The 18,521-nt window shown below is 38.1% G+C and overlaps 1 protein-coding gene across 1 annotated transcript in view; it reads left to right on the top strand.

Moving 5' to 3' along the window:
- Ly96 (lymphocyte antigen 96) overlaps positions 1-18,521 on the top strand; it is a 91,058-nt gene that overhangs the window by 3,192 nt on the left and 69,345 nt on the right. Inside the window, exons 2-3 of the mRNA XM_047550180.1 lie at positions 13,677-13,766; positions 17,025-17,153. Coding sequence (XP_047406136.1) covers positions 13,677-13,766; positions 17,025-17,153 — 219 coding nt within the window. The remainder of the gene's footprint in view (positions 1-13,676; positions 13,767-17,024; positions 17,154-18,521) is intronic.

Below are 18,521 nucleotides of genomic sequence, written 5' to 3'. Positions count from 1 at the left end.
AGCTATTCTAGGTTTTTTATTCTTCCAGATGAATTTCATAATTGCTTGCTCTATTTCTGCGAGGTACATCATTGGGATTTTAATTGGAATTGCATTGAATCTGTATAGAACTTTAGGTAGTATAGCCATTTTGACGATATTAATTCTGCCTATCCAGGAACATGGGAGATCTTTCCATCTTCTAAGGTTTTCTTGAATTTCTTTCTTTAGTGTTCTGTAGTTCTCATTGTAGAGGTCTTTCACCTCTTTTGTGAGATTGATTCCCAAGTATTTTATTTTTTTCGATGCTATTGTGAATGGAGTAGTTTTCCTAATTTCTCTTTCTGAAGATTCATCACTTATGTATAAAATGCATTGGATTTATGAGCATTGATCTTGTAACCTGCTACTTTACTGAATTCACTTATGAGTTCTAAAAGTTTTCTGGTGGAATTTCCAGGTTCCTCTAAATATATAATCATGTCATCAGCGAACAGGGATAGTTTGAGTTCTTCTTTTCCTATTCGTATCCCTTTAATTTCTTTGGTCTGTCTGATTGCTCTGGCTAGAGTCTCAAGGACGATGTTGAATAGAAGCGGTGAAAGAGGGCATCCCTGCCTTGTTCCAGTTTTTAGGGGGAACGCTTTCAGTTTTTCACCATTTAGAATGATATTAGCCATGGGCTTAGCGTAGATGGCCTTTATAATGTTTAGGAATGTTCCCATTACCCCAATTTTTTCTAGTGTTTTGAGCATGAAGGGATGCTGTATTTTATCAAATGCTTTTTCTGCATCTATTGAAATAATCATGTAATTCTTAACTTTAAGTCTGTTGATATGGTGAATGACATTTATTGATTTCCGAATGTTGAACCAACCTTGCATCCCTGGGATAAAACCCACTTGATCGTGGTGCACTATCTTTTTAATATATATTTGTATGCGATTTGCTAAAATTTTGTTGAGAATTTTTGCATCGATGTTCATTAAGGATATTGGTCTGAAATTTTCTTTCCTTGATGTGTCTCTGTCTGGTTTAGGTATCAGGGTGATATTGGCTTCATAGAACGAGTTTGGTAGGGTTCCCTCCTCTTCTATTTCATGGAATAGTTTGAGGAGTATTGGAATGAGCTCTTCTTTAAAGGTTTTATAGAACTCGGCTGAGAACCCATCTGGTCCTGGACTTTTCTTTGTTGGTAGGCTTTTGATGACCTCTTCTATTTCATTGCTTGAAATTGGTTTATTTAAGTTGTGTATGTCCTCCTCGTTCAGTTTAGGTAGTTCATATGTCTCTAGAAATTTGTTGATGTCTTCAAGGTTTTCTGTTTTGTTGGAGTATAGATTTTCGAAATAGCTTCTAATTATGTTTTGTATTTCACTCGTGTCTGTTGTGATGTTTCCTTGTTCATTCCGAATTTTAGTAATTTGAGTTTTCTCCCTCTTTCTCTTTGTTAGTGTGGCTAAGGGTTTATCAATTTTATTTATTTTTTCAAAGAACCAACTATTTATTTTATTAATTTTTCCAATTGTTTCTTTTGTTTCGATTTCGTTGATTTCGGCTCTGATTTTAACTATTTCCTGTCTTCTACTACTTTTGGTATTGGTCTGCTCTTCTTTTTCTAGTGCTTTGAGCTGTAGTGTTAACTCGTTTATTTGTTGATTTCTACTTCTTTTTTTGAATGCACCCCATGAAATAAATCTTCCTCTAAGTACTGCTTTCATAGTGTCCCAGAGATTTTGATATGATGTGTCTTTGTTCTCGTTTACTTCTAAGAATTTTTTTATTTCCCTCCTGATGTCTTCTGTTATCCATTCATCATATAATAATGTATTATTTAGTCTCCAGGTATTGGAGAAGTTTCTGTTTTTTATTCTGTCATTTATTTCTAATTTCAATCCATTATGATCTGATAGAGTACAAGGTAGTATCTCTATCTTCTTGTATTTACTAACAGTAGCTTTGTGGCATAAAATATGGTCTATTTTAGAGAAGGATCCATGTGCTGCTGAGAAGAAAGTGTATTCATTCTTTGTTGGATGGTATATTCTATATATGTCCGTTAAGTCTAAATTGCTGATTGTGTTGTTGAGATCTATAGTTTCTTTATTCAATTTTTGTTTGGACGATCTATCCAGTGGTGAGAGAGGTGTGTTAAAATCGCCTAGTATTATTGTGTTGTGGTCTATTTGATTTCTGTAATTGAGAAGGATTTGTTTGACGTACGTGGATGAGCCAATGTTCGGGGCATAGATATTTATGATTGTTATGTCTTTCTGATTTATGCTTCCCTTAAGCAGCATGTAATGTCCTTCTTTATCCCTTCTGACTAGTTTTGGTTTGAAGTCCACATTATCTGAAATGAGAATGGATACTCCAGCTTTTTTGCTGTGTCCGTGTGCATGGTATGTTTTTCCCCATCCTTTCACCTTTAGTCTATGGGTGTCTCTTTCTATGAGATGTGTCTCTTGCAGGCAGCATATTGTTGGATTTTTCTTTTTAATCCAATCTGCCAGTCTGTGTCTTTTGATTGATGAATTCAGGCCATTAACATTCAGGGTTATTATTGTGATATGATTTGTATTCCCAGTCAATTGACTCATATTTGTTTTTGACATGATTTGGTTTCTCCTTTATTTGGCTATTCCTTTAGGCTAGCGCCTCCTGTTGCTGATTTGCATCGTTGTTTTTCATCTCTTCCTCATGGAATATTTTGCTGAGAATGTTCTGTAATGCTGGCTTTCTTTTTGTAAATTCCTTTAGCTTTTGTTTATCATGGAAGGATCTTATTTCATCGTCAATTTGAAGGTAAGTTTTGCTGGGTATAAGATTCTTGGTTGGCATCCATTTTCTTTCAGGGCTTGGTATATGTTGTTCCAGGCCCTTCTAGCTTTTAGGGTCTGGATTGAAAAATCTGCTGATATTCTTATTGGTTTCCCTCTGAATGTAATTTGATTCTTTTCTCTCGCGGCCTTTAAAATTCTGTCTTTATTTTGTATGTTAGGTATTTTCATAATAATGTGCCTTGGTGTGGGTCTGTTGTAATTTTGTATGTTTGGAGTTCTATAAGCCTCTTGTACTTGGTTTTCCATTTCGTTCTTCAGATTTGGGAAATTTTCTGTTATTATTTCATTGAATAGATTGTTCATTCCTTTGGTTTGTTTCTCTAAGCCTTCCTCAATCCCAATAATTCTCAAATTTGGCCTTTTCATGATATCCCATAGTTCTTGGAGATTCTGTTCATGATTTCTTACCATCTTCTCTGTTTGTTCCACTTTGTTTTCAAGGTTAATATTTTGTCTTCAATATCTGAGGTTCTGTCTTCCAGGTGTTCTATCCTATTGGTTATGCTTTCTATGGAGTTTTTAACTTGGTTTATTGTTTCCTTCATTTCAAGGATTTCAGTTTGGTTTTTTTTTCAGTATCTCTAACTCTTTATTGAAATGATCTCTTGCTTCTCGTATTTGGTCTTTTAACTGTTGATTTGTGCGATCATTTAATGCCTGCATTTGCTTTCATCTCCTCCTTCAATGCCTGCATTTGCTCTTTCATCTCCTCATTAGCTTCCCTGATCGTTTTAATTACGTACATTCTGAACTCCCTTTCTGACATTTCTTCTGCTCTGCTGTCATTGGGTTTTATTGATGTAGTATCTAGGTTTGTTTGGGACATTTTCTTCCCTTGTTTTCTCATAATGGTCAGTTGTCAGTGGGACCCTGAGATATTGCAGTTTTCCACTATTGGCTTATAGTGTCCCAGTAGATTTCCAGTGTATCACCTCCCAGCCTTCAGTAGCCTGATGTCTTGGAGGAATCTGATAAAGCAGCTCATTCGAAGAATACTGCCCCTAGCCCCCTACTGGTTCCACGTTTTGGAACTGGCTCTGTGCGGAAATGCTCTCACTGTGGGCCTGCACCGTGCAGCTGGCCGTGTGGGAAGAGCCCACTGCCGGAGTGTGGAAGACTACCTTGGGAAGACTCAAGCTGCCCTGCCCGGCTCTGCTAAGCCACCTCTATCTGGGCCTGCCACCCGGGCTGAGCTTTACCAGTGGGCAGACTCACCCGTGGCTCCACTTCAGTCCGAGTCTCTCAATGCCTCCCCTTCTTAACTCCTGGGTTCTGGAGCGACCGGGGGTGCAGTCTCCCTCTAGGCCGCCATCTTGGATCGCCCCGTGAAGAGAGCCCGCAGCCGGAGTGGGCAGAGCCGCCTGAAGAGGTCTCCGGCTGCCCTGTCCTTATCCCTGAGGCTGATTGCAGATCGAGGCTCTCCGCTGGTTCTTTGCAGGAGTACACTGCACTGCAGCAGCTCCGGGACTCGGAGCGTGCTCTGTTCAGACAGGCTCTCACTAGCGGGCCAGTTCCGTTCCGAGAACCTGGAGAAGCTGGCTCGCATTTTTGTTCTTTATAAATTACCCCGTCTTTGACAGTCTGCTATAGTGGTACAAAATGAACTAGACACCTGCGGATGGCTGCTGTTGCTCTGTGTCCTCAACTGGCCTTTGTTGTTTGTGAGCACACCCTGGTGTCTGTTTGTGTGTCCAAATTTCCTCTTATAAAGACATTAGTTTGATTGGATTAGGGTCACCCTAAAGTCCTTATTTTAACTTATTCATCTCTTTAAAGTCTCTGTCTCTAAATGTAGTCCCTTTCTGTGACATTGGGAATTAGGATTTCAACCTATGGATGCAGGGGGCTGCAACATACCATCTTCCCTGCCAAGCATGTGTGCTTGGTTTCTGGTGCGACCTCCACACCATGCATGTCAGACTCTTCACTAGCCTTTCAGTTATATGTCTATTATTCTAACCTGAAATAGCCTTACCCTCCTTCTGTTTCATGTTAACATTTTGAAGTCTATTAAACATCCTCTTGTTGTTGCACACCTGTCATCCAAGCAAGTCAGGAGGCTGAGGTAGGAGGATCACAAGTTTGAGTCCAGGTTCCACAATTTAGCAAGACCCTGTCTCAGAATAAAAAGGGCTGGGAGTGTAGCTCAATGGTAGAGAGCCCCTGGGTTCAATGCCCAGTATTCCCAACCCCCATTCCTTTTTGCTTTTTACAGCTTGGCTGAGTCAGTTGAATAAATTTAGTTTAAGGGATCTTCTTTCTTCTTTTTCTTTCTCCTCCCCCTCCTCCTCTCCCCCTCCTCCCCCCTTCTCCTCCTCTTCTTTTCTCCTGGAATGTTCAAAATTTTCTCTTTAACTTGTAACAATGATTATTATGTGTCTTGGTATGAATTTTTTTTTTTTTTTTTTTAGTTAATTTAATTTGGGGGTCTTTCAGATTCTCTGGATTTTCCTTTCTCAGATTTGGGAAGTTTTTTTTTTTTTTTTTTTTTTTTTTTTTCATGTTCTCAAAGTGTTTTAAATAAAGTAGAAGACACCAAAAGCTACAATATTGAAATTAATAAATTTCGGGATAGAACAATGCAGTATGCTGAGGGAGTACAGAGTTGGGTGGTTTATTTGTTTAAATATATTCAGTCAGTAAACAGGTTACCTTGAGAGATACTGAGACACCACACAGAGCAGGCATTGAAAACAAGTCTGAATTGTACTCAAACATACTTATAAGTGTACGATAAATGCAATTTTTTAAAAGCCGATTAACTTTGAAACAATAGAATCTGAGATGGCTATTTCTAATAATACATTTGCTTAGTGCATTTCTTTCTAAACAACATGGAATCAAGAATGTTCAAGCCAAACTCATACCTCATTTATGTATTAAACCTGGGTTCCCAGCGTATGAATCATGATCTAGATCAGGGGGATGGTAAACTATGGCAATGTTCAAGTCCATCTCACTGCCTGCATTTTTAATTAAAGTTATGATGTAGCACAGCCACACTCATTAATTATGTATCATCCATGGAAGCTTTCATGCGACACGGGCAGATTTGTATAGCTGTGGAAGACATTATGGCCTAAAAACCTAAATATTTATCATCTTGCTCTTCACAGAAAAATTTTTACTGACCACTGGCCAAGATGGTCACCTGTTGTTTATGTTGAAGGGGGAATATTGAGTTAAATGTTGGACTAGATTATTTTAAGCTTTATAGGATACTTAAAATTATTTTGCTAATGTTGATAATTACATTTTTATCTATTAACTAAAACAATACTAAATCTAAAAATGATGAAATTCTTAATGTAATCAATCCCATTTCATTGGATCAGGTTGTTTTTACCTGCAAACTAAAAATTACATTGCACATCTACAGATTGCCTGGGCTTCATCACTATTTCTGCTCAAAAATACATTTTAATTGATTAGAAAACAGTGGAATTGATAGTGCTATAACAACAGGACCTATATGATGAGGTAATGTTTGCTGGATATTTAATGTTAAATTAATGAGGATTATGCAACCATTACTACTGTGGGAGTGCCAGTAAAGATATTTTATTATTATGTGAGTTAAGAGACTCTGTCTTTGCTTGTATACTGATGATCTGGCCAAGCTTCCTGAAGAATTGAATGCTGGAGTGTACTGAATGCAGGCAGGGAAGTATGAATTAGAAACTATTTTTTGAACATAAGCACTGAGTTAAAGTATCTTATTTTTTTTTTTAATTTCTTATTCTTTTTTTTTATTATTATTGTATACAAATGGGATACATGTTGTTTCTCTATTTGTACATGGAGTCAAGGCATACCATTTGTGTAATCATACGTTATATAGGGCAATGATGTTTGATTCATTATTTTTTTTTTCCCTTCCCCCCCACCCCTCCCACCCCTCTTTTCCCTCTATACAGTCCTTCTTTCCTTCATTCTTACCACACTCCTTATCCCTAACCCTAAACCTAACCCTAAACCTAATGCTAACCCTTCCCACCCCCCAATATATGTCCTTCATCCGCTTATCAGCGAGATCATTCGTCCTTTAGTTTTTTGAGATTGGCTTATCTCACTTAGAATGATATTCTCCAATTTCATGCATTTGCCTGCAAATGCCATAATTTTATCATTCTTCATTACGGAGTAATATTCCATTGTATATATATGCCACAGTTTCTTTATCCATTCATCAACTGATGGGCATCTAGGTTGGTTCCACAATCTGGCTATGGTGAATTGAGCAGCAATGAATATTGATGTGGCTGTATCTCTGTAGTATGCTGATTTTAAGTCCTTTGGGTATAGGCCAAGGAGTGGGATAGCTGGGTCAAATGGTGTCTCCATTCCAAGCTTTCTGAGGAATCTCCATACTGCTTTCCAGAGTGGCTGCACTAATTTGCAACCCCACCAGCAATGTATGAGTGTTCCTTTTTCACCACATCCTCGCCAACACCTATTGTTGCTTGTGTTCTTGATAATCGCCATTCTAATTGGGATGAGATGAAATCTTAGGGTAGTTTTGATTTGCATTTCCCTTATTACTAGGGATGTGAACATTTTTTCATATATCTGTGATTGCTTGTACATCTTCTTCTGTGAAGTGTCTGTTCATTTCCTTAGCCATTTGTTGATTGGATTATTTGTATTCTTCGTGTAGAATTTTTTGAGTTCTTTATAGATTCTGGAAATTAGTGCTCTATCTGAAGTATGGTTGGCAAAGATATTCTCCCACTCTGTAGGCTCTCTCTTCACATTGCTGATAGTTTCCTTTGCTGAGAGAAAGCTTTTTAGTTTGAATCTATCCCAGTTGTTTATTCTTGCTTTTATTTCTTATGCTATGGGAGTCCTGTTAAGGAAGTCTGATCCTAAGCCAACAAGTTGAAGATTTGAACCTACTTTTTCTTCTATAAGATGCAGGGTCTCTGGTCTGATTCCGAGGTCCTTGATCCATTTTGAGTTGAGTTTTGTGTAGGGTGAGAGATAGGGGTTTAATTTCATTCTGTTGCATATGGTTTTCCAGTTTTCCCAGCACCATTTGTTGAAGAGGCTATCTTTTCTCCATTGCATATTTTTGGACCCTTTATCTAGCATGAGAAAATTGTATTTATTTGGGTTTGTGTCCATGTCCTCTATTCTGTACCATTGATCTACCTGTCTATTTTGGTACCAATACCATGCCGTTTTTGTTACTATTGCTTTGTAGTAGAGTTGAAGATCTGGTATTGTGATACCCCCTGCTTCGTTCTTGCTACTTAGGATTGCTTTAGCTATTCTAGGTTTTTTATTCTTCCAGATGAATTTCATAATTTCTTGCTCTATTTCTGCGAGGTACATCATTGGGATTTTAATTGGAATTGCATTGAATCTGTATAGCACTTTAGGTAGTATGGCCATTTTGACAATATTAATTCTGCCTATCCAGGAACATGGGAGATCTTTCCATCTTCTAAGGTGTCTTTAATTTCTTTCTTTAGTGTTCTGTAGTTCTCATTGTAGAGGTCTTTCACCTCTTTTGTGAGATTGATTCCCAAGTATTTTATTTTTTTTGATGCTATTGTGAATGGGGTAGTTTTCCTAAATTCTCTTTCTGAGGATTCATCACTTATGTACAAAATGCATTGGATTTATGAGCATTGATCTTGTAACCTGCTACTTTACTGAATTCACTTATGAGTTCTAAAAGTTTTCTGGTGGAATTTCCAGGTTCCTCTAAATATATAATCATGTCATCAGCGAACAGGGATAGTTTGAGTTCTTCTTTTCCTATTCGTATCCCTTTAATTTCTTTGGTTTGTCTGATTGCTCTGGCTAGAGTCTCAAGGATGATGTTGAATAGAAGTGGTGAAAGAGGGCATCCCTGCCTTGTTCCAGTTTTTAGGGGAACGCTTTCAGTTTTTCACCATTTAGAATGATATTGACCATAGGCTTAGCGTAGATTGCCTTTATAATGTTAAGGAATGTTCCCACTATCCCTAATTTTTTCTAGTGTTTTGAGCATGAAGGGTGCTGTATTTTATCGAATGCTTTTTCTGCATCTATTGAAATAATCATGTGATTCTTAACTTTAAGTCTGTTGATATGGTGAATGACATTTATTGATTTCCGAATGTTGAACCAACCTTGCATCCCTGGGATAAACCCACTTGATCGTGGTGCACTATCTTTTTAATATATATTTGTATGCGATTTGCTAAAATTTTGTTGAGAATTTTTGCATCGATATTCATTAAGGATATTGGTCTGAAATTTTCTTTCCTCGATGTGTCTCTGTCTGGTTTAGGTATCAGGGTGATATTGGCTTCATAGAACGAGTTTGGGAGAGTTCCCTCCTCTTCTATTTCATGGAATACTTTGAGGAGTATTGGAATGAGCTCTTCTTTAAAGGTTTTGTAGAACTCGGCTGAGAACTCATCTGGTCCCGGACTTTTCTTTGTGGTAGGCTTTTGATGACCTCTTCTATTCATTGCTTGAAATTGGTTTATTTAAGTTGTGTATGTCCTCCCGTTCAGTTTAGGTAATTCATATGTCTCTAGAAATTTGTTGATGTCTTTCGAGGTTTTCTGTTTTGTTGGAGTATAGATTTTCAAAATAGCTTCTAATTATGTTTTGTATTTCACTCGTGTCTGTTGTGATGTTTCCTTGTTCATTCTGAATTTTAGTAATTTTAGTTTTCTCCCTCTTTCTCTTTGTTAGTGTGGCTAAGGGTTTATCAATTTTGTTTATTTTTTCAAAGAACCAATGTTTATTTTGTTAATTTTTCCGATTGTTTCTTTTGTTTCGAATTTCGTTGATTTCGGTCTGATTTAACTATTTCCTGTCTTCTACTACTTTTGGTGTTGGTCTGCTCTTCTTTTTCTAGCGCTTTGAGCTGTAGTGTTAAGACGTTTATTTGTTGATTTCTAGATCTTTTTTTGAATGCGCCCCAATGAATAAATCTTCCTCTAAGTACTGCTTTCATAGTGTCCCAGAGATTTTGATATGATGTGTCTTTGTTCTCGTTTACTTCTAAGAATTTTTTTATTTCCCTCCTGATGTCTTCTGTTATCCATCATCATATAATAGTGTATTATTTAATCTCCAGGTATTGGAGAAGTTTCTGTTTTTTATTCTATCATTTATTTCTAATTTCAATCCATTATGATCTGAAGAGTACAAGGTAGTATCTCTATCTTCTTGTATTTACTAACAGTAGCTTTGTGGCATAAAATATGGTCTATTTTAGAGAAGGATCCATGTGCTGCTGAGAAGAAAGTGTATTCATTCTTTGTTGGATGGTATATTCTATATATGTCTGGTTAAGTCTAAATTGTTGATTGTGTTATTGAGATCTATGGTTTCTTTATTCAATTTTTGTTTGGACAATCTATCCAGTGGTGAGAGAGGTGTGTTAAAATCGCCTAGTATTATTGTGTTGTGGTCTATTTGATTTCTGGAATTAAGAAGGATTTGTTTGATGTACGTGGATGAGCCAATGTTCGGGGCATAGATATTTATGATTGTTATGTCTTGCTGATTTATGCTTCCCTTAAGCAGCATGTAATGTCCTTCTTTATCCCTTCTGACTAGTTTTGGCTTGAAGTCCACATTATCTGAAATGAGAATGGATTACTCCAGCTTTTTTGCTGTGTCCGTGTGCACTGGTATGTTTTTCCCCATCCTTTCACCTTTAGTCTATGGGTATCTCTTTCTATGAGGTGAGTCTCTTGCAGGCAGCATATGTTGGATTTTTCTTTTTAATCCAATCTGCCAGTCTATGTCTTTTGATTGACGAGTTCAGGCCATTAACATTCAGGGTTATTATTGTGATATGATTTGTATTCCCAGTCATTTGACTCATATTTTGTTTTTTGACATGATTTGGTTTCTCCTTTATTTGGCTATTCCTTTAGGCTAGCGCCTCCTGTTGCTGATTTGCATCGTTGTTTTTCATCTCTTCCTCATGGAATATTTTGCTGAGAATGTTTTGTAAGGCTGGCTTTCTTTTTGTAAATTCCTTAACTTTTGTTTATCATGGAAGGATCTTATTTCATAGTCAAATTTGAAGGTAAGTTTTGCTGGGTATAAGATTCTTGGTTGGCATCCATTTTCTTTCAGGGCTTGGTAATGTTTTTCCAGGCCCTTCTAGCTTTTAGGGTCTGGATTGAAAATCTGCTGATATTCTTATTGGTTTCCCCCTGAATGTAATTTGATTCTTTTCTCTCGCGGCCTTTAAAATTCTGTCTTATTTTGTATGTTAGGTATCTTCATAATAATGTGCCTTGGTGTGGGTCTGTTGTAATTTTGTATATTTGGAGTTCTATAAGCCTCTTGTACTTGGTTTTCCATTTCATTCTTCAGATTTGGGAAATTTTCTGATATTATTTCATTGAATAGATTGTTCATTCCTTTGGTTTGTTTCTCTAAGCCTTCCTCAATCCCAATAATTCTCAAATTTGACCTTTTCATGATATCCCATAATTCTTGTAGATTCTGTTCATGATTTCTTACCATCTTCTCTGTTTGGCCAACTTTGTTTTCAAGATTAAATATTTTGTCTTCAATGTCTGAGGTTCTGTCTTCCAGGTGTTCTACCCTATTGGTTATGCTTTCTATGGAGTTTTAACTTGGTTTATTGTTTCCTTCATTTCAAGTATTTCAGTTTGTTTTTTTTTTCAGTATCTCTAACTCTTTATTGAAATGATCTCTTGCTTCCCGTATTTGGTCTTTTAACTGTTGATTGGTGCGATCATTTAATGCCTGCATTTGCTCTTTCATCTCCTCCTTCAATGCCTGCATTTGCTCTTTCATCTCCTCATTTGCTTCCCTGATCTGTTTTAATTATGTACATTCTGAACTCCCTTTCTGACATTTCTTCTGCTGTGCTGTCATGGGTTTTATTGATGTAGTATCTAGGTTTGTTTGGGACATTTTCTTCCCTTGTTTTCTCATATTGGTCAGATGTCAGTGGGAATCTGAGATATTGCAGATTTCCTCTATTGGCTTATAGTGTCCCGGTAGATTTCCGTGTATCACCTCCCAGCCTTCAGTAGCCTGAAGTCTTGGAGGAACTGATAATACAGTGCTTCTGAAGAAAGCTGCCCCTAGCCCCTACTGGTTCCAGGGCTTGGAGCTGGCTCTGTGTGGAAAGGCTCTCACTGGGGGCCTGCACGTGCAGCTGGCCGTGTGGGGGGAGCCCACCACCGGAGTGTGGAAGGCTACCTTGGGAAGACTCTAGCTGCCTACTCTGCTATGATAACCCCACACCTATCTGTGCCTGGCGCCCAGGCCAATTTTCGCCCAGTGGGGGAGACTCACCCCGTGACTCTATTTTTGTCCAAGTCTCTCAATGACTCCCATTCTTGAGTCCTGGGTCTGGAGCGACTGGAGATGCAGTCACCCTCTAGGTTGCCATCTTGGATCACTCCATGGAAAGAGCCTGCGGCCGGAGTGGGCAGAGCCGCCTGAAGAAGTCTCTGGCTGCCCTGCCCTGATCCCAGATGCTGCTTGGGGATCGAAGCTCTCCATTGGCTCGGGGACTTGTGGCTGTCTCTATGTAGAAAAGCTCTCACTGGGCGGTCTGTTCCAAGAAGCTAGCCTTGAAAGGCACCTCCCACCACAGGGGTCCAGGCTGCTTGGGGAGGTCGCTGGCTGCCCTGTCCTGGTCCCTGAAGCCACTTGCGGGCCAGAGTATGCTGCACTAGCTCCAGGACTTGGAGCTTGTTCTGATCAGAAAGGCTCTCAGTAGGGGGCCTGCTCCGAGAACCTGGAGAAGCTGGCTGTGTGGGAGGGGCCCAGCACCGGAGTGTGCAGGGCTGCCTGTGGAAGACTCTAGCTGCCCTGCCCTGCTCCGATAAGCCACCTCTATCTGGGCCTGCCACCCGGGCCGAACTTTACCCAGTGGGCAGACTCACCGTGGCTCTATTTTGGTCCAAGTCTCTCAATGCCTCCCCTTCTTAAATCCTGGGTTCTGGAGTGACTGGGAATGCAGTCCCCCTCTAGTCGCCATCTTGGATCGCGCCCCCATGGAAAGAGCCTGCGGCCGGATTGGGCAGAGCAGCCTGAAGAAGTCTCTGGCTGCCCTGCCCTGATCCCAGATCTGCTTGCGGATCGAAGCTCTCCGTTCAGATTTGGGAAGTTTTTTGTCAATATTTCCTGGGGGCAGGGATGGCATCTATGAGCTCAAGCAACCCTCACCTTCTCCCAGGTAGCTGGACTATGCCAGACTTGTCGGATCTCTAGAACTAGTGAGACAGAATCCCCATAGAGGTTGTGGTGCTGACTGTTTGGTTCAACTCTTTCCCTCCCCAGGCAGAAGCTGAGAACTGGGATTTTCATCAGCTCGTAATGTGCTGAGCAGAGGGGAGGATCAATAGTATCTACCATCCCAAGTCATGGCCTTCATTTTCTCCTAAGGCCACTAGACTATGGCAGACTGATCTATGTGAGCTCCAAGAATCCAGTTGTCTGGGGGGCTCCCTGGAAGAAATGGGGTGCTGGATCTGCAAATCAATTTCTTCTCTCCCCTAGGTGGGACTGGAAGCTAGGAAGTCTCTTCCTAGTCGTATAGTGCTGCACTGGAGTAAGGAACTCTGAGATAGTCTGTCCTAAATTTCCCTAATGGTTTTGGTGAGTCTGTTTTTGTGTGCTCCTGGATGCAGGAGAGTTTTAATTAGTTCATGATTTTTAACAAATGGAGTTTGTCTGTGAATTGTGTTTGTGGTGGTAAATCCAGGAGTTTTCTACTCTATCATGTTGCTGATGTCACTGTATAATTTTAAGGAAAAGGCATGTTTGTGGGGTATGATCATCAGAATATAAATACTTTTTGGAAGTGATATATAATGCTTATTGACATTATCCTTTTTTTCTGTTTAGATGACATTAAATTCCCTATTTTAATTACACCCGAACCCTGTATATCATTGAAAGGAACTGAAGGATTTTTGCGTGTTTACTACATTCCAAGTAAGTACAGTTTTTTTTTTGTTTGTTTGTTTCTGTAGATCAGTTAATGGTTTAAGATATATCAATGAAAACTGGGTTTAGTGGCTCATGCATGTAATCCCAGCAACTTGGGAGGCTGAGACAGGAGGACTGCAAGTTTGTGGTCAGCCTCAGCAACTTAACAAGACTCTAAGCAACTTAGCAGGAACCTGTCTCAAAATAAAAAATGAAAAGGACTGTTCTTTTTAATTTTATTTTGAGACAGGGTCCCAAATAAGCTTAAGAAAACACCCTCCCTTCCTCCTAATTTTAGCCCTCTAGCATCCAAGAAAAAAAGGTAGTTGAGAACTCAGGAATGATAGACAATTGTGTTTTAGTTTCCCTGAATCTAATTGTTCTATTTGTATTTTGACAGTTTTGTCTTTGCATTTTTTTAATTAATTTTTTTTTCATTAAAACACCCCTGGGTTCCAAATATACTTGTATAGTTGTATATTGTTATATAATAATACAAATAACTTAAAACAGTACATATCTACTATCTCATAGTCTTTGTGGGTCAGTAGTCTGGACATGGTTTGCCTGTACTAGCTTCAGGGTCTCCAACAAGCTACAGTCTTCGTCTTGACCAGGTCTCTTCTGTGGGCTAACCAGTGAAGGAACCACTTCTAAGCTCATGTGCCTATTGACAGTACAGTTTGTGAATCCTGGCCATTGGCCATCCCTCGGTTCCTTGTCACATGGGCCTTTTCAGCATAGGTACTTGTTTCATCAAAGCCAGCCAGGGGGACATTCAGGTAACAAAACGGAAGTGACAATCTAAAGTAACCTATTTATAGAAGTGATACTTGCCATCTTTGCTGTATTCTGTTGGTTAGAAGCAAGTCACTAGGCCAATTAACACTCATGATTACATAAGGACACAGGAGTAGAACTGGAAATAGAACTCAGGAATGATAGACAATTGTGGTTTTTTGTTTTGGGTACCCGGGATTGAAACCACTGAGTCATATCCCAGCCCTTTTTTAAAAAATATTTTTTTAGTTGCCAAAGGACCTTTATTTATTTATGTATACACAGTGCTGAAAATCCAACCCAGTGTCTCACACTCGCTAGGCAAGTGCTCTATCACTGAGCCACAACCCCAGCCCTGCATACCAGTCCTTTTTATTTTTTATTTGAAGCAGGGTCTTTCTAAGTTGCTTAGAGCCTCACTATATTGCTGAGACTGGCCTTGAACTTGTATCCTCCTCCCTTATCTTCCCGAATAACTGGGATTATAGACGTGCACCACCACATCTCATAAGAATTGTGTTTTTTCTGAGTGTCTCTCAGTGTTTAATTTCCCTGCATCTAATTGTTTCATTTGTATTTTGATTCTTTTGTCTTTGCATTCATTTTTTTCATTAAAAAATACTTAGGGCTGGGTGGTTTAGCCCAGTGGTAGAGCACTTGCCTGTCATGTGTGAGTTCATGGGTTTGATCCCTAGCATTACACACACACACAACAGGGTCAGGAAAGACTTAGTAAATACTTGGTATATTTCAAGAATTATATAGACCCCATAAATTTGTTGGTAAGACATTCTCTTGAACTTCAAGAATCTCAGTGCAATAGGACAGATAGATATGCAGATAACATGACATGATAAGAGAAATGACAGCAGTAAGGCTCTCATCCTAGAGTTTTATTGGGGGAAATGCCTGATAATAAAGGGAAGAGGAGGCCACAGAAAGCATGGAGAGCATTCAGACTGGAGTTCAGTTCTGATACCTTTGGGAAGTGAAAGGGGCTGGGCTGGTGCTATGTATCTGTAGTTCCAGCTACACAGGAGGCTGAGGCAGGAGGATCTCTTGAGCCTCCAAATTTGAAACTAGCCTGGGCAATATAGTGGGACCCTGTCTCAAAAAACAACAAAAACACACAACACACACCACACACACACAACACGCACACACACAAAGCATAAACAACAAAAAAAATGAATGGGAAGGAGGAGAATTAGGATGATCATCACAACAAAAATGCTTCCTTGAGATCTCTCAACCCGGTCCATGAGGACCCCTGAAGCAAAGGCTTCTTGCCAGAAGAGACCCATGACAGATAGGACTTGCCTGGTTTGAGGGACTGTGTGGTATTTCAGGAGAAGCCCATAAGAGCATGGCCTATGAGTGAGTGCTAGACTGACCCAACCAGAAGGTGCGGTAGCGGTAGGCTGCTTGCCAGCGACCCTCCCTCCGGCATTTGTTGTTATTTGAATTCTTGATGATTTCCATTCTAACTGGAGTGAGATGGAATCTCAGTATAGTATTGATATGCATTTCCCTGAGGACTAGAGACGTTGAACATCTTTTAATGTAATTTAACCATTTGTATTTTAGAAAAGTGTCTATTCAATTGCCCATTTATTGAATGTTATTTGATGTCATGTTTTTGAGTTCTTTATATATTCTAGATATTAATCCTTTTAATTATGTCTACAATGATTCATGGTGATCTTATTAGGAAAACATTTTCAATGAGGTAGTAGTTACAACAATCGTTTCATTCTATAAAAGATTGTACATCTTTTCCATTTGGACCAGTTGAATACTTTGTAAGAATTTAGGCAAATTTATCATTTACTGAAAATTTCCACATTAACTGGTGATAGAGAGATCAGAAAGAAATTAAAAAGCCATATATTTAATTTTTAATAAAAAATTCAAATTTGTTCTACAAGAAATCTTTCATCAAAAGTACTAAAAAGTTGGTATGAGTTAATTGTCTTTGCTTCCTTTCCTTTGAATTTTCTAGCAGAAGAGACTAGAACTCAAAATTTTTTGTCTTTGATAGTTTTCTATATCAAGTTGTGAAGGTTTCTCTACTTTTAGGCATGGCATACATAGTTCTTTTTATTTATTTATTTTTTTGATTCATTGTACACAAATGGGGTATGACTGTTGTTTCTCTGCTTGTACACGAAGTAGAATCACACCATTTGTGTAATCATACATGTACTTAGGGTAATGATGTTTGTCTCCTTCTGTTATTTTTCCTTCATCCCCCCTCCCCCATAGTTCTTATCATGGAACATTCTACTTGACCACAGAGTTGCCCTCTTGGAACTTGGTTTGCAGAACCTGACGGTCATAATAACACCCACCTCTTGGAGAGTTGTGATGATCAAATGAAATAATGTAGGAAAAGTCCAGGTCACATGCTAAGTGTGCAAAAAATGCTGTTCTGTATAGGAGAATTTCTTATTTAAGGGGCTAACAGAATTTTTTCTTTTTAAGGGAGAGATTTAAAACAATTATATTTCAATCTCTATATATCTGTCAACTCCATGAATTTGCCAAAACGCAAAGAAGTTATTTGCGAAGGATCCAATGATGAATATTCTATTTGCAGAGCTCTGAAGGGAGGTAAATATTTGGTTCATATTGCTCATGGAACAGAACATAATTCTTTACAAGAATGTTGTGAAAATTAAATATACTGAAAATGTGAATTCCTTTTCTTTATTTCTATGTAAAGTTTTATTCTTAGCAGCCAATTGTTATTAAGATGACACTTATAAGTGCATTTCAAGGGATGTTAAAATTTTTACCTTGCTCAGATAATTATCTTACGTTTACCTTTGGTTATACATTGCCTTTTTCTAAGCATTACATCTATCATTTTTCATAAGATCTCACTAGATTTTGATATGTAGATACACTGGTTTCTTTAATGTCTTCGCCCTTTACTTCAACCCTGGATTTTTTATCAAAATCATTAAATTCAGAGTTTAAGGCCTTAAAGGTGACTTAATGCAAACCAACACATTTTTTTCTTAGTAAGTTTAAACTAGTATTTTAAATAACTTAAAAGACTATATAGTCATATACAACTAATTAGAACAAATTAAAGAATTTTTTACAAAAACTGAGAATAGAGACATTAAGTCACAATACTATTTCTAAAAACATTTTGGAGTATTTCCTTCTTGTGTTTTTAAAAAATGTATGCATATTGTTTATGTAGTTTTAGGTATACCATACTATGAGTTTTAATTTTCTTCTTAAAAATTATTTTATTTGGGTATTTACTCCTTGTGTTTAAAAAAATCAGGGATAAGGAAAAAAAAAGGTATAAGCATAATGCAGTGAAACATTTCCTCAGAGGGTCTGCCCTTGTTTACTTAACCATTTTACTAGACATTTAGTTTCCTCCTGCTTTTTTATTATTATAAGTAATACTAAAATAAATATATTTCTGTATAGGATTTTTCTTATATTTTAGATTTGAATATTCATGTACTTGGAAGAAAGAGTTATGGCTAACTCCCAGGGATTTCTAGGGTTAAACAGGTTGCAATATCCTTGTGGTTTTATTTATATAATGCCAAACTTATTTTCTGAATGATTGAACTGATTTATATATTATACCCCCAGCAATATATAAAAGTTTAATCTCTTTCTTGTTAGCATTCAGCATAATAATTTCAAAAACAGAATTAAAGAAAATCCTTATTAGATGAAAATCTTATACTGTTTTATTAACTTTAAAAAATTATTATGTTTATTTTCCCACATAATTACTTACCATTAACTTGTGCCTTGTCTTATTTAAAAGAGGACTTTAAGCTGGGTGTGGTAGAGGATGCCAGTAATTCCAGTGACTTGGGAGGCTGAGGCAGGAGGACTGAGGCCAGTTTGAGGCCAGTCTCAGCAACATAGTGAGGACCTAAGCAACTTGTCTCAGAATAATAAATAAAAAGGCCTGGGATGTGGCTCAGTGGTTAACTCACC

This window comes from Sciurus carolinensis, chromosome 1 (assembly GCF_902686445.1).
Source record: "Sciurus carolinensis chromosome 1, mSciCar1.2, whole genome shotgun sequence".
Classification (NCBI taxonomy): domain Eukaryota; kingdom Metazoa; phylum Chordata; class Mammalia; order Rodentia; family Sciuridae; genus Sciurus; species Sciurus carolinensis.
This window is presented reverse-complemented; position numbering and strand designations above follow the sequence as displayed.